General features: G+C 35.4%; 1 protein-coding gene across 1 annotated transcript; it reads left to right on the forward strand.

Annotated features, from left to right (window-relative positions):
• Nucleotides 1-2,533: 2,533 nt before the first annotated feature.
• On the forward strand, nt 2,534-16,762 carry LOC148943901 (uncharacterized). Its single transcript, XM_089101798.1, has 4 exons — nt 2,534-2,596; nt 12,923-13,022; nt 14,921-15,091; nt 16,569-16,762. The coding sequence occupies exons 2-4, from the start codon at nt 12,953-12,955 to the stop codon at nt 16,760-16,762; spliced, it is 435 nt and encodes a 144-aa protein (XP_088957924.1). The 5' UTR covers nt 2,534-2,596; nt 12,923-12,952.
• The last annotated feature ends 498 nt before the right edge of the window (nt 16,763-17,260 follow it).

Here is a 17,260-nt window from a genome sequence, read left to right on the forward strand (position 1 = left end):
ATGCTGATTTCAAATATGTAAGTTTTATCAAGTTTAGTCTTACCCATCAAAAGTGACTTGCCTGAGAAAATGTGCCTTATTTTCGAAAAAAGGGAAAATAACCCCTAAAAGTCATAGAACTTTAATAAAAATCACACCATCAGATTCAGCGTATCAGAGAACCCTACTATAGAGGTTTGAAGCTCCTATCTGCAAAAATATGGAATTTAGTTTTTTTTGCCAGAAGAACGATCACGGGTGCGTGTTAATTTGTTTTTTGTTTGTTTTTTCCAAGGGGTGATCGTATCGATCCAGTAGTCCTAGAATATCGTGAGAGGGCTCATTTGAACGGAAATTAAAAGTTCTAGTGCCTTTTTTAAGTGACCAAAAAAATTGGAGGTCAACTTGGCCCCCTCCCACGCTCATTTTATCCCGAAGTCCCCCTATCAAAATTTTGCGATAGCCATTTTGTTCAGCATAGTCGAAAATCTAATTAATATGTCTTTGAGGATGACTTAATTTCCCACAGTTCCCGGGCGAAGGGCTGCAAGTTATAAAATTTGCCCATTGTTTACATATAGTAGTGGTTATGGGGAAGTATACAGGCGTTTTCAGGAAGAATTTTTTTCTAGTGGGGGGAGGGGGGTCGAGGTGGGAGTAGGGGTTATGGGGGAGGATCTTTCCATGGAGGATACTTTCTTGGGGGAAGGGGCATTTCTATGAAGGGGGCGCCAGATTTCCCAGCATTATTTAAAAAACGATCAGAAATTAAATAAAAAAACAAATTTTTTTCAACTGAAAGTAAGGAGCAACAATAAAACTTTAAACGAACAGAAATTATCACGTAAATGAGGGGGTTCGCCCACTAGTCAATACCTCGCTCTTAACGCTCAAGTTTTTTTAGTACTTTCAAAAGAGCTATCTATTCTAATTAAGCGGCCATTGTGATTCAGGGGTTAGGGATTCAAACAAAATTCGAACATTAGCGTATAGAGGAATGTATTGTCTAGGGGGCGAACTCCCTAATATACGTAATAGAAACATACGAATATAGAAGTTCGTTGTATAAGTTAATTCGCAAGATACGTTTGAACAAAATTTTGAGAAAGCCGTTTAGCCAAAAAAAGGAAAATTAATATGCGAATTTCGTTTTAATTATTCATGTACGGTGAGCCAAAATCAAAGCTGCATTAATTCAAAAGCTTTCAGAAATTAACTAAAATAAAACAAGTTTTTTTTAACTGAAAGTAAGGAGCGACATTAAAATTTAAAACGAACAGAAATTATTCTGTATATGAAAGGGGCTGTCCCCTCCTCAACGCCTCGCTCTTTACGCTAAAGTTTGACTCTGTCTCACAACTTTATTTTTTAAAACAATAAAAGACTTTAGCGTAAAGAGCGAGGGGTTGAGGAGGGGACAGCCCCTTTCATATACGGAATAATTTCTGTTTGTTTTAAGTTTTAACGTCGCTCCTTACTTTCAGTTAAAGAAACTTGTTTTTTTTTATAGTTAAAATTACTTAAATTTATGTTAAATCATTACATAAACTGAATTTGGACGCACTTCCTAATTTTAGTTATTTCATCCCCACTAATGTGATATTATAAATGTGCTTTGACGTTTAAACTCTAATGCTCGTTTTTTATTATAAAGGGACTTTTATATTGATAATTTAAATCCTTGCTGACTGTTCCTATACCTTAGTCCAAAGAGAGATTACCAAGAATAATTAATCGGAAGGAGGAAGAGTTCTAGTAAAACATATTCTATTCAGGTTGTGATAAACAGATTAGATGATATAGCTGTCTTATTGTTTTTCCACTAGTTTTTGCCAAATAGATTATTTTAAAGAGTTAGTGTCTGAACCATTATAGTTGTATTTATCATAGGGTCATCAATGGCTACGATCTATGTTCGTGGCATTTTCTTCAGCATTTTCGGAGAAAAGAAAAGTTTCAAGCACCTGAATTAATCCAGATAGTCCATTTTGTGAAAAAACTGGATGAAAAACTCTCAATGTTGACGACTATTGCTGTCCTTTTTTTTCCGTTTTCTCAAAAGAAAAAGAAACTGAAGATTTTTCTTCTTTTCTTTTTCCGTTCCTTTCTTACGCTATGAACAAAGACTGCTCAGAAAAAAAAGAGAAAAAAGTACTCTGTAGGACGAGTTTCTATTTTATACAGTAAGCACCATTTGCGTTTTAGCGGGTTTTTAGGAGGCTTGAAAGTTGACAAGAGTAGAAGTGCTGCGCAAAGCCGGAAATCAGCATTGACTAAGTAAAATCAAAATTTTTTTTTTATAGCTGATAGATGGCATTAGATCCGAGATTTCATGTTGGATAATTTAAAAAGGCGGGAAACGGTGTGGTGGTAATTCCACGCGTATTGGCAGAAAGTTTACAATTTGAAAAGCTTGTTGATACGTGCGCACGTGACGCGAAGAGTCGCTAGCGGCAGATTCTTGGAAAATGACACTTTTTATACAAAATTGACACTATTTTGCCATTCAAAGTGGCACCAAAAAAACCAGCTGAGTGGCAACCCTGCATTGGACATATTTTAATAGTTTTTGATTTATTTTAGTTCAAGCATTTTATGTTTTGATTTGGATAATCAAGTATGGATTTGTTGTACTGTGTTATATTTTTAGATTTAAACAGCAAAGCATTTATTTGTTTTATTTATTGTCTCCAGCCAGAAGTTTTGATGTTTCTTGCTACCCACTGTTTAAATTCATTTCAAATAACAGAGAATATTTGAGACTTTCTCTGAAAAAACTAGAGGCCTCTTTGGTGAGCTGAATACTTAGTTTTATATACTTGCTTTTATTAATTTGAACTAGCCTAGTAGAAATAATGCTAGACTAATAGCCTATTAGTAAGAAGACAAGAATCAGCTTCTCCAAAAGCCTAGAATACTGGTGGAAAGTGATCCTGGCTTGTCTTTGCAGCTAGATTCAAATTTATTGTCTCATTAACATAGTTAAACTTGTAGGGTAAGACACCTCTTTTTGGGAAAGAGGAACTTTTCTTTGGCATTCAGGAAAAATAAAGATGGGTTTTAGATCACCCAAGCAATTGAAAAGAAAAAATAATATATAATATTTGTGATTTATTGAATAAATATCAAGCAATAAAAGTTACATGTTTAGAACCAAAAGGAAATCAGCTTTCTGTTAATATGAGAATAAAACTGAAACACTGAAATTATATATAGGCTACATCAAAATAGGATAATTGGTATTTCCAAAAAGAGGTCCTTGTAGCCTAGGTAAGTCAGGAAACTAATAATTTCAAGTGTTTGATTTATTTATTTATTTTATTCAATAAAGGAGGAAGCCATAGGCTTGTTGCATAACAACACAAATAAAATAACAGCTCAAACAGCAAAGCTGCAAAACACAAAACAAGAAATGAAACAAAAAAATATTCATAAGTAAAAAACAACTATGCAACAACTATATTACAGAAACTGATTTTCATAGAACTCAGTTTCAACAAGAGCACTCTTAAATGATTGCCCTGTTTGCATAGAAACAACGGTATCAGGTAAACTATTCTAAAGTTTTGTTGCACGGTTAACAAAGCTACATTGATCTATTTTCTTGTGCACTTGTGGCTTATACAGTTTATACAAGTTTTGTCAAGTGGCTGAGTAATGATTAAGTTTGAAATAATCAGCCCAGTCCACATTATTGACACCCTTCATAGTACAGAATGTATTGATCAGGTCAATTCTATCCCTTTGAAACTCCAGAGAAGGAAGTCCCAAGCACTCCAGTCAACACTGATGTGGTAAATGGCTCAAATATGGCACAAACTTTGATGCCCAATGTTAAACCCTTTCAATTTGCTGCAAGTCAAATTTCCATATAGGATACCACAAAGAGGAACAATATTCTACCACCGGGCGTACTATTTTCTTGTATAGTATCATAAAAGTTGAAGGTTAAATTTCATGAAACTTCTCTTAATCCAAAGCAGACTGTAATTAGCATTTTGTGAAATTATTGACACACGCTTGTGAAACTTCAACTGGTTACCAAAGTGGATACTTAAATCCCTTACTGAATCTGCAGATGAAACAGGTGTATCAACAAGAAAGTAATGATAAGTCAAGCCTTTTGAGAAGTAATGAAGCACAAGACATTTTTAATGGCTTACAAACATGGAGTTCAATTTACACCAATCATTTAGGGCATTCATGTCCTCTTGAATAAGGGTAACATATACCGTAGAGGTAACACTTTTATACAGTTTTATATTGTCTGAAAACATTTTGACAGTGGAGTGACAAAATACTTCAGGCAAATTGTTGACAAACAAACAAAATAACACTGGGCCCAAACAACTGCCCTCTGGCATACCACTCAAAATCAGACTCTCACTTGAAAGTGCACTACCAACTATAACTTGCTGGGAATGGCCTGATAAATAATCTGTAATCCATGTTAAAGTTCTACTGCCTAGCTTATACTTTTCACATTTTTCAAGCAACAAACTAATTGAAACTTTGTCAAATACTTTACTGAAGTCAATGTACAAGCAATCAAATTTTGAACTGAGATCAGCCATATTTTGGAAATCTTTTACAACTTCTAGCAGCTGCATAATGCATGACCAGTGGTGTATCCAGGATTTTTTTTTTTTTTTTTGGGGGGGGGGCATCAGTCTACCTTTTTATAGCAATCATGTGAGCAAGAAAATCATCTATCATAGTGCAAGATTTTAGGCAGGGTGTGGGGGGGGGGTAGCTAGTAAAGAAATGAAAAGTACACACTTGTCATGAGTATTTCTAGTTGTAGACTTTTTTTGTTTGAGAATGGATGACAAAGTTTTTCCAACAAAGTCAGAATTTAAAAAAAAAGTTAGAAGCAGTGAGAGTTTCTATTTTGGGCAAGTAGATGTTTTGGAACTGTTGCAAAGCGGCAGAATTTAGAAAATATAAAAAAACGAAGTGCATTAATCCTTATATTTGCCTATAGGACCCTTGTTTTAGAGAACCAAATAAATAAAAAATAATATTATATCAAAGACAATTGCCCAGAATTTGGTTTTGGAGGGTTTGGGGGCCTCAGGCTACCTAATATAGCAGCCATGAAAGCAAGAAATGTATTGATATTAACATTGTTTACAGAGGATGAAGCACAATTAAAGCTTAAAAAACAGAATCAACTGCACTTAGAGAAACAAGCAACAAAAGACAACCTAACCTCTCACAGTAACAGCTGCTGGTCTTTTTTGGCTGCAAATTAATCAAAAACTTGGTCAGTATCGACCTGGATATTGTGGTTCAGAGTCATGTGAGCTAGTCCGTTCAGACGCTCCTTGTCTGTTGAGCTCTGCAGATAGGTTTTTAATCGCTTAAGATAGCTAAAGCTCCTCTCAGCAGAAGCAGTAGTCACTGGTAATGGCTGAAAAATTGTCAAAAGCCTTCAAATGCATGGGAAAAATTTTGCATCTCATAACACAAGAGTTGAAGCAACAGTTCATGGTTCCTCAGACATTCCGAGCCACTTCTGTTACCAAAGGACTAACTCACATTCGAGCACATGTCTACCCCCGTGAAATCCCTTGTAAACAGCAACAGGGTTCACAAATTCATTAATTTTTAATGACTGTTAGCTGGCAAAAGCCTTCCAATTTTTTGAAAGATGCCTCCTGATGGTGCAAAAATCTTTGATCAAATTCTTCAATAAGTGAAGCAAAGTAAGGTTTGAACAATGACTTGCAATACAAAACCTTGATGGACTCATTATTGTTGATGAACTTTGGGGAATAGACCTTGGAACAGTCAGAGCCACATTTAACTTTTGTGCAAGCTCATAGGCTTTCTGAAAAATTGTTTCAAAATTATTTTGTTTTGACTGCAGTAAAGTATCAGAACAAAGCTTAACATGCCAACAGCACTCAACTAAGTCTAAATCTTTGGCTTACAGCACCTTAGAGACAGAGAGCATTATGGCACATACAAACTCTAGCATAGCCATCGTGAACATAAAACTAAATTCAGTTGCTGCTGATACCAATGCATTTGCTTTTGAAATAACTTACGTATTGCACCATATGCTACCAACTTTTTCCTCAAGTACAGAAATAATCGCACAATACAAAGACATAAAAACTAAAATGCAATCATGATGCTCCACCCATCTTATTTTGCACAACTTCACAAGCTTCCTCACAGAACTATTGGGACAAATGACAGCGACCGCTTCTACAAACATATTCGTTCTTTTTGGTGAGGATGATAAAAATTATATAATCTGCTGTATAGTAGCAAAGGTTGACTTAACAAGTTCTACCCTACTAGTTTTACATAAAGCTGAATTTAAGCTGTGTGATGCACAGTGGGTGTAGATCACATGCAGATATTTTTTCCTAATTTCTGCCTGTGCACCAGAATAGCAGCCTGACATGTTGCTGGCACCATCAAAACCAACCCCCACAAATTTCTCCATTTTTAAGCCAAACGCAATGCATTGGCCAATGATTTGTTTTGCTACTGCAGAGCTGGTGAAATTTCTGGAAACAGAAAACCTAAGAATCTGCTCTTCAAGTTAAGCACAAGTTTCATATTAGTATCTGACTACTAGAACTAATTAGGCTTGTCAGCATGTGTATCAATAACTGTACAACAAACCTGAAGAATCCTTTGATGCTATATGCTGATGACTGCAAGCTCCTAGGACTGGCCCAGAACAACCTAAATCTATCAACTATGCAAGAAGATCTGGACAGACTATCTAGATGGTCATTGGATTGGTGTCTACAGTTCAATGCCTTAAAATGTAAAGTTCTACATCTTGGACACAATAATCCAAAACTTGCATATCACATAGGAGACACCCAGCTTGAGGCAGTCAGTGAGGAGAAGGACCTGGGAGTTATTGTTGACAATAAATAATTTCTGAGACCACACTGGCTAATCATGATAAACAAAAAATCGCGAAGAAAGGAAGAAAACGAGGACAATTAACAGCCAGTGAAAAAAATTGAAAAATTATGCAAATATTTCGGTCAAGACCTCCGCTTGACCGTCCTCAGTGCAGAATAAAACTGATAAAAATATAAAAACCAAACCTTAAAATAAAAACACCAAACTAAAAATGGATGACCCTTTCCTAGTAACGGTGAAAGGGTAACTGAATAAAAAACACAAGTCTAAATGTCATTTCAGAATTTCATTTTGCGTAAAGCACTTTTAAAGGCTGATCGATTTCCAGTTTGATTGTAATCGGAGACTCTATTCGATTGCACAATATAACTTTGTGGATGTATGTAAAAACGATCAGAATTAATAATTTTGTCATAAATGGGACTTAGAAAAATTTCTCCAGTGTCTCTATTGAGAGCTACCTTTTGGTGAATGTGCTTTTTTATTTCAACTGCCTCCCTGAAAACTTGCGTGAGACCTTTAACGAGGGCAACGATAGAGGCCTCGTCAAACAAAATGAAATGGTGTGGATTCTCGTACACATGTTGCGCCAAGGCGGAATCAAAAACCTCAGGCCTTTGGCGTAACCTCATTGCCTTGTCGATTGAGGACTTGTGCTCAGATAACCTATCCCTCAATTGCTGGTGGGTTCTACAAACATAAAAACAGCCATAAGAACAAGGAATTCTATAAACACCACTACCCAGAATGGGGCTGGTTTTATCTTTACCGTTGTTAAAAAAATTCTGGGTAATATTTGAATTTTTAAAGGTGACGCTAAGTATATGCTTTTTAAGGATTCTTTTCAATTTGTCACTCAATTTTGGAAGGTAGGGTAGAACAGTGAAAAGTTTCTTATCATCCACCAATGGGACGGTACAGATACCGTCCCATTGGTGGATGATAAGAAACTTTTCACTGTTCTACCCTACATTCCACAATTGAGTGACAAATTGAAAAGAATCCTTAAAAAACATAAACTTAGCGTCACCTTTAAAAATTCAAATATTACACAGAACTTTTTTAACAACAGTAAAGATAAAACCAGCCCCATTCTGGGTAGTGGTGTTTATAGAATTCCTTGTTCTTGTGGCTGTTTTTATGTTGGTAGAACCCAACATCAATTGGGGGAGAGGTTATCTGAGCACAAGTCCTAAATCGACAAGGCAATGAGGTTACGCCAAAGGCCTGAGGTTTTTGATTCCGCCTTGGCGCAACATGTGTACGAGAATCCATACCATTTCATTTTGTTTGACGAGGCCTCTATCGTTGCCCCCGTTAAAGGTCTCACGCAAGTTTTCAGGGAGGCAGTTGAAATAAAAAAGCACATTCACCAAAAAGTAGCTTTCAATAGAGACACTGGAGAAATTTTTCTAAGTCCCATTTATGACAAAATGATTAATTCTGATCGTTTTTACATACATCCACAAAGTTATATTGTGCAATCAAATAGAGTCTCCAATAACAATCAAACTGGAAAGCGATCAGCCTTTAAAAGTGCTTTACGCAAAATGAAATTCTGAAATGCCATTTAGACTTGTGTTTTTTATTCAGTTACCCTTTCACCGTTACTAGGAAAGGGTCATCCAATTTTAGATTGGTGTTTTTATTTTAAGGTTTGGTTTTTATATTTTTATCAGTTTTATTCTGCACTGAGGACGGTCAAGCAGAGGTCTTGACCGAAATATTTGCATAATTTTTCAATTTTTTTCACTGGCTGTTAATTGTCCTCGTTTTCTTCCTTTCTTCGCGATTTTTTGTTTATTGTTGACAATGAGCTGAAGTTTCACTGCCACACACGAGCTCAAGCTGCAAAAGCAAACCAAGCCCTTGGCCTCATAAAGCAAACATTTACCACCAGGAAGTTGGGAGTGATTACAAAACTGTACAAAGCCATGGTCAGTCCTCGCCTGGAATTTGGCATGACCCTAGCCTCTCTGTACTATAAGACAGATCTGAAAGTACTTGAGAGTGTCCAAAGAAGAGCAACTAAGCTTATCTCTGCATTACAAGACAAATCTTACAAGGAACGTCTCACCTTACTCAAACTCCCTACCTTAGTATACCGTTGGAAAAGAGGAGATATAATAACAACTTGTAAGTTGCTAGAAAATGACATATTAAGTTATGTCTTTTCCCCATCCTTCTCAACTACCACAAGAGGACACACCAAGAAGCTGCAGGCCCCCCATTGCATCAAGCAAGAGTGCCAACAGTTCTTCTCAGTCCGTTCCGTCCCACTCTGGAACAGCCTATCCAAAGCCACCATCCAATCTAAAACTCTAGATGCCTTCAAGAAAGGAGTTGATCAAGACTCGGCCAATGCTGAATGGAGGCTGAACTGGGATGTCAAATCATAACCTTGAAACACCACCAGCAAAATTTCTACAGGAGGCTCAACACCACCTAATTTTCTTTCTTTCCTCTCACGTGACCTTTCTGTTTCAATGCTTAGTTTACACTGGAATTATAGCAGCGTTTGAAACTTTGAATGACCTATTGCCTCTTAGTCCAATTCCTTATTGCAATTCATTCAATGCAGGGAAGCTAGTGCTTATAGCTGCGGGGGTTAAATGGTGAGAAAAATTTCTTGACATCTTGTTTGATTACAGGAGGCAATTGCACATTTGATGATAAAATAATGATATAAGCTTGCTGGAGAAATGGATAGCCATTTAACAAGAAATGAAAAAAGGAACGGGTGTTGCAAATAACTTGGAAGCGTGAATATTTCGGAACTTACTTTATTGGCACTTAAAAAAAAGGTGAAAAGAAATTTTTTGGGGGGGGCCTGAGCTGCCCCGGCCCCCCTGGATATGCTACTGTACATGACCTGTTTTTTCTAAAGCCATGTTGTGATAGATGCCATAGTTTATTTTGGTTGAAGTAATCCTGTAACCGATATACAATGATCTTCTGAAAAACTCTAGAAGAAATTAAGGTGTTTGAAGTTAGCCGATAATTTCCAAATTTGGATTTATATCCTCCTTTATGGAGTGGCTTTACAGCTGCTTTTTTCCACGCTGCAGGGCATTTAACACTCAATAGACAGTGGTTAAACAAAAACGCAGGAGGTTCAGCTAAACATGTGGCTGTCTTCTGAAGAAAAGCATTAGAAATACCATCTATATCTGGAGCTTTATTAATGAAAAGGTCACGGAGAATTTTTAAAACCTGCTCTGAAGAAATATCAGAGTCATCAAAGGGCACTTTATCTGCTGAAACAATTTTCCTAAAATGGGGTGGACTGCATGCATGGACATCATTTGGATTTACAAAAACTGTCAAAATCACTTGATTAAACACATCAGCCTTTTTCTGATCATCACTTATTAATTCACTTGTAGCTGGGTCATCAAAAATGTCTGAATTAGTTGAGGAGTCAGTTTTATTTCTATTAACATACTTCCAAAACTTTGTTGGACACCCACAAATATTAGTAATGATCGAAAATTCAAGTGATTCCCGGTTAACGCGTAGAGAATGAGTGGTGTGATTCCAAGCCCTTTTATACACACACCATGAGTCTTCATTTTTTTCTAACATATACTGTCTCCATTGTTTTGTTTTTAACACTAATAGCATCAAGTACGAATTTTGGCAGTCATCTTCTTTTTCTTGAACCTTCTTTTATGTAATAACATGGAACAAACCTATTACTTGCATCTTTTGTAACTTCTTGGATGAACTGAAAAAGTAACATCCACATCCGCATTACTAGACTGAAGCTCCTCAACAATAGAAACGGAATGGATAAAGTCTTGAATTTCATCATAACAGCCCTTGCTGTAATCATAATAAAGTTTAGAACCAGAGTTCACCACTGCACTTGCATTCATTGATAGAGACATAACTCCATGGCTGCTTTTACCTAGAGGTGGCAGCATCTTAAGGTCTAGTATGTCATCTGGAGATTTTGTGATCACCAAATACAGTACATGGGGAGTGAAATTGCTTCTGAGTCTTGTGGGATCCACAACATGCTGGTGCAGAAAGCTGTCCTGTAAGGTTTGCACAAGTTTAAAAGCAAAACTCTGGTCCGTTCCTGATGTAGCTTGGGATAACCAGTCAATATTGGGCGCATTAAAGTCACCAAGAACAAGAATTTTTGAGGAAACAGATGCAAGGTATGACAGATAACTCAGCAGGCGATCATCATTTAACATACTAAATTTATTTCTGGAAGGGCTTTGATATATGCCTACAATCCTCACATTTTGGGATATCCCTGGCAACTTAATTTCCACACTAATTACTTCACTTAATTCCTTAGTAAATGAAACATCAACTTCTGCATATTTTAATTTAGATGACTGCAAAATATAAATACAAATTCCCCTTTTCAAATGCGTGCAGTACACAACATTATAGCCACTCAGTTGAAATAAATGTGCTTCAGGGTTGAGACAGTGTTTGTCAAGTTTGTTTGAAAGTACATCAGCATTTGTATACAACACAGAAAGATTATTCTTCCATTTCATGCCTGGAGGGGGCTGCTTGTCCCTAATGTTTCTTTGAATCACGTTACCTTCTAACTGTCTATTTATACTGGTTACATTGTAGGGTAAAACGTTTAATGTTGCATTGCAGCTGGAAGTGCTGCAGAAATCTGACCATTTTTTGGAACTATAGAGTTCCTATGTATAACCAAATCAACTTTGCCCTGTGCATGCCTGACCTGCAACTCCTCATATAACTTTACTCTTTTCTGACGGTCAGTCTTGGAGACGTCATTTCAAATCTGGATTGTACCTGACCCTTTTCTTTGGTAAGACTTTTGTAAAATCTGCTTCTTAGTCTTGAAATCTGGGACTGAGAATAATATGGGAACAGGCCTTTTTTTGGTAATGGTGGTTACAACTTGGCTTTGCTGACTCCTCAGACAATGGACATTAGAGAGGCTTATGTTTGGGAGCCCATAATCACTCACAAGATATTTTTTTATGTAGAGTTCATCATTTGTCTGAGGGGGGCACCAAAAACGACAATATTTAGCTTGCAACGCTGATGGTCTCTATCATCTGCAACCATTTGTTTAACTTTTGTTTCAAGCTGCATTTCAAGATCTTTTTTCAACATCTGAATCTCCAACTCAACCAAATTCTGAACAGGGTCCTTGTCAAACAAGGGAGAGTGTTCAAGGGTTGTCAAACGGCTCTCAACATTACCAAAATGGTTTTCAATGTTTGTGGTTAGCTGTTCTTGAAGTTTGGAATATACTTCTTTCACTGCATCCTTAACTTTGGACTTTACTTTTGGACTTTACATCCTTAACTTTCACTGTTCATTTCATTTGTCTTTCACTTGTTCATTTCACTGTTCATCCTTAACTTTGGTGTCCAGTTCATTTAATGCACTAAGAGTTGACCGGAATGGTTTGAGAGTCTTGTCCATTGTCCAAGTTTTTGAATATTGTCTGTGGGGGGACATCTCTGTGGGGGGCTCTGACGAGGTCTTTTTGGTGGCATTATATTCAAGCTTTAAGGATTCTAAGGTAGACAAGACCCATGGGAAGTGCAAGACACAAATCACCTGATCCCAGCAGTTTAAGGACACAAGATCCGGCTAGTACTATACAGCTCTCGAATGTTTGCTGTTGCTCCCTTCTGTGCAGGCTGTCTCCAAAAAATGCTGCTTGAATTTTAACGTAGAAAATGCGTAAAAACGGCTCAGGTAATTTAATCTATGATAATTTGCAAAACTGTCATGCATCTTCCTTGGTCCTAGTTTGGGCTTTGAATATGATTAAGAAAGTGTTGATTTTTCAATGTAATAAAAGCCTGTATTCTGCAATTTTATCATGTGTGCATTACTCCAACAAAACTCAAGGTACCAAAAAAAACATAAAAAAAAATAAAAAAATCAGAAAGATGTGAAAAAGTGGAAAAAAAATACCAGTTTGAAAATATATCACAGTGAATGCATAACAGTCTGCACGTTTTGTGGAAAGAATTTAAAATTGGAGTGCCATTTCCAAGTTTTGTAAATAATATTATACATTTTATAGCTGACATTAACTTATTTCAAAGATAATACTATGGATGTCCCTCAAATTCCAAACGTGGCTGAGCCTATCACCATTCCTGAGACTTCTGTTGTTAAAAATGGTAAGTTATTCAATATAATTTTTGTAAAAAAAAAATTAAAAAAAAGCTGCTTTTCTAGAGTAAATATTTGCTTCTTTTTCTTCTTGCTTCTAAAGTTCTTCTCAGTGAAAATAACAAAAAAGAAATAACATGCAACTGCATAAAAGCTAGGCAAAGAATGGCTATTTTGCTACACAAAAGTCTAGTTTATTAGCTATATTTTTTCATTTTGGGGAGACAACAAGTCTTCAAGTTGAAAAATTTTCTCTTACTATTTTCTATTTGCAGGCATAAACCATAAGAAAAAAGCATTCCTACTAAAAGTGTCTATTCTGTGAGGCAGCCACAATAATTAACTATTCATTATAAGGACTAGTTTTATTATTATTATGTATAATAATTTTTATATATAAATTATAGGGACAAGTTTCTGTCTCTTATAATAATTTTTTTTAAACCAAATTACCTACATTCTTTTTCATAACATTACTTGATGTTTGTTTGTTTCCTCTGATTATTTTTTGTGATTTGTAAATAAATCAAGAAAAAGAAAAGGCGTTTAGGATAAGGTATATGTTGGTGATTGAAGAGGATACACCAAACAATCTTCTTTTTTCAGTCACCACTAAGCACCAATATTGGTAACTAACCTACAAGCTGTTGGTTTTTTATCTTGTGACATTTATTATTGTCTTGCTGTCTTTGTCTTGCCATTTTTTATCTGTATTATATCCTTGGCAAAACGCACATAATTCCATCAGGTTTTACCAACTTGTCCAAATTCTGTCAAGTTTCCTAGTTTTCTCAAACTTGTTTTCAAGGTGTGTGCAGGTGTTGCTAGTTTTATATATTGCAGTCAATAGATTTCGAGTAGGGGAGGGAGGAGTGAAAAAAAAAATTGATTTTTCTAGGTTTTTTTTTAGTAGATTTTATACAATTTCCGCTAACCTACCCTCCACATATTCACCTATGTTCCAAATACTGATTTTTTTTTCTTTCATGAATATGTGGTATTTGTTCAGTATAGATAAGTGTGAATATCTAATAGATAACTGACCAAAAATATTCCAAGTTTTGTTTTCCAGGAAACATTATTTTTATGTTTGTTGTAAATAATATTTTCATCACATGGATTTGTTGTTTATTTTAATCAACAACAAATCCAATCAACAATCAATACGTGTTCTTAGATTTAAGCTTAAGCCCTATGGAATCTAATGATAGTTGGACCAGAAGTAGTCTGATTTTTATGTTTTTTCTTTCTTAAAGTAGCAAGCTTTCCTCTAGGCAATATTTGCTGTCAATTGAGAGCCCTGTAAAAAGGAAGATTTTTTTCCAAGGGGGAGGGGGGGGTAGAAAAAATGATTCATATAATTGGTGATAATCTTTCAGTTATTTCATTAGAATTGGAAGGGAAAATAAATCAATTATCAGCTATAATATTTCAATGTTTCTGTCAAACAGGAAATAGGGTATCTATTTTCTCTTGTGTATATGCATATGTTTTCCAAAATCATTTTACCAGTATAAAAATCTGAAACAAAATGAATGAAAGATGCAAAATAGAATTAATTGAACAATTTTGTTGTTTAACACTAAAGGAAACTGGGACTAGCATTCAAAGAAAAAACCAACTTTGCCACCAATCATTTGGTGGCTTTTTTTTATACTAGATGGTTAACAAACTGATTAGCCTATCAACTGCATAACCTGTGGAAGAATTTTCAAGAATATTTATCAACTCTAAATCTAGACATTTCGTGTTGGCTATTTGCAAAGATAGTTTGATTTCTGTCCTTCTAAGGGTCCTTTTTTCATTTTCGTGGTAATTGTGTTGAAAAAGGGGAAGCAGTTGGGCTTATTTTGTAAGCTTTTCAGTTGAAATTGTTTGATCCTTCTTTATTTATGTTTTCTTTCAGAAGTTGAAGAGTCTTTACTAAGTGACCGTGAAGACGTTTTTCTCCTCCCAACCCATCTTTTGTCTCTTAAAAGGGAAGATGTTCCTGTGGGTACTTTTTGCAGCATTTCAGGACGATGTAAACTTGAACCTGACACCCAGGAATTGGGCTCCACATGTTTTGACAATGAAGGTACATGTCAAGCATTTGGTTTTGTATAATCAAATATATGGGTTAATATTTTATTGGGAAAAGCTATAACAAATTAGACTTTGCTAGGTCTTCATCGTCTTAAGATTTGAAACTGCTGAAGCCATAACAAGATGAAAAAAAATAACTTGAAACTGCAATAGATTATGGACAACAATTCCTGTAAATTCTTGAATTAGCAAGTTTCTTTATAGAAAGAATTAGCTGATTTTGTTCAAAGAAATTGTTTCAGTTCTAAAATAAAATATCAAACATTAGTGTCCTTTTGTACTGTAGTGGTAAATATTTTAATGTAAATATTTTGTACTTGTAGATGATATTGGACAGTCACTCCAATTGTTTTTGCTCCATTGTTGTAAATCCAGCAGAAAATATGTTATTATTATAATTATATAAAGCTTTCAAATAGCATTACTAAACGTTTTTAGTAAGACTCAGTTTGCCTTCTGAATTTTCGGAAAACTAAAAAAAAATTATGTGTTTAACACAAAACAATTCAGTCAGTGTCAAATAGGCCTCCACTTTAAAAGCAAAGACAGAATTGTTGCGTAAATCAGAGCTGTATTTATGGTATTTGCAAATATTTAATGTGATAATGCTACCATATGTAGAAATTTCCATAAACAACTCTAGAAAAAGACAGTTTAAACAGAAGTTGAAATGGTGAGATGTTCATTATAAATATTCAGCTACAAAAGAATGTCGAGCATCTCTAGGAGTAAGGCAGAGAGGAAGAGAATTTTCGTGTGGAAGAAGTGAAAAATGTTTTCCCGTTATGTCCAAAACAGTATTATTAATAAAAAAAAATGGTGCAAAAAAAAGCACTTAAAGGAATGATATGCACATGAGCTTTGAGAATTTTCTTATCATAGTATTTTAAGTAGAAAAAAAGATTTTGAAGACATTTTATAATACAAAATTAGAGAACAGGAACGTTTTCTACACACTTACAAGCCACTCTCCTTCAACGCTGTAAGGACAGCGGCGTAACAAGGTGGCGTAGATCACGTAGGGTGGCACTCTCCAGGTGTTGGCACCAGGAGAAGAAAGTGGATGGTCACTTCTGACGTATATTACATATGAAGAGTATTTTTCCATTGTTAGTCTTAGCTACTAAAGCTTAAGGCTTTTGTGTTAGCTAGCTAAATACTCTGGAAGGATTTTAAACTTACAAACACATATTCAAAGCCTTATATCGCATACTTAACAACGTCCCACGCTTCAAATCTCGCACTCTATCTAAAGCCCCAATTTAATCTGTGGATAAAATGCTAATTTGTGAAATTGGGTTCCTATTTATCTAATTATCACACTTTTAATTTTTCAGTTTTCATATTATATGTAATTTTTCACATTTATTGTCTGTTTTTTTTTTAAGTCTTGGGGGGTTATTAATTATTGAGAATATTTTATCATTCTTTGATAATTTTCCATCTCTTCATTTGTTTTGTTATAGAAGCTACATATGCTTCACCAGACGATGTCGAAACGATCAGAGTAACTTCTAATTCTACTCTATCAGCTGAGCAGCAACAGCTACCTTTACGTGTTGCATCCAGAATATCCAATTTAACATCTGTGTTGGACTTCCAGGATTTGGATGGTAATGATGAAGGTAAATTTAAAAATAATAACGTTGTAATATTAGTTTGAAAAAGGAAATTCCCCAATCCACGCATTCCCCAACCCAGCTAAATGTATCCATCTTCTATTATCCCACTCGGCTAAAGAATTGATCTACTATATGCGATGTCGGTCCCTTCAATGCCAAATTTCAAGTGAGAAGAAGATACCAGAGCAGCTAAGGTCACTGACAGAGAATACAAATCTGAAACTGCGGTCTCACATACTGTGAGTCACAAAACTTGAGCTTCATAAAGTTAAGCAGTGTTATTTGCATCACCTTCTTAAAATAATCAAGTTTAAGGTATGGAAAGATCATCATTCATTAAACTCAGAAAGGAGTCTGCTTCTGATGGTAACCTCGCTTTTCACACCACTGACTGTTGGGCATCGGAAGGGCAATCAAAGAAAGGGGTACAATGTCTATCTCGTTGATTTATAATCAGCAAACATAAAACTTAAAAAAAAAATAAATTGCAAATGTATTTCCCCAAAGAAACTAAAAGTGATTTTGTAAAGCCAAGATAA

Source organism: Artemia sp. Qi Xiang Cuo, chromosome 15 (assembly GCF_049724085.1).
Source record: "Artemia sp. Qi Xiang Cuo chromosome 15, ASM4972408v1, whole genome shotgun sequence".
In the NCBI taxonomy this organism is placed as follows: domain Eukaryota; kingdom Metazoa; phylum Arthropoda; class Branchiopoda; order Anostraca; family Artemiidae; genus Artemia; species Artemia sp. Qi Xiang Cuo.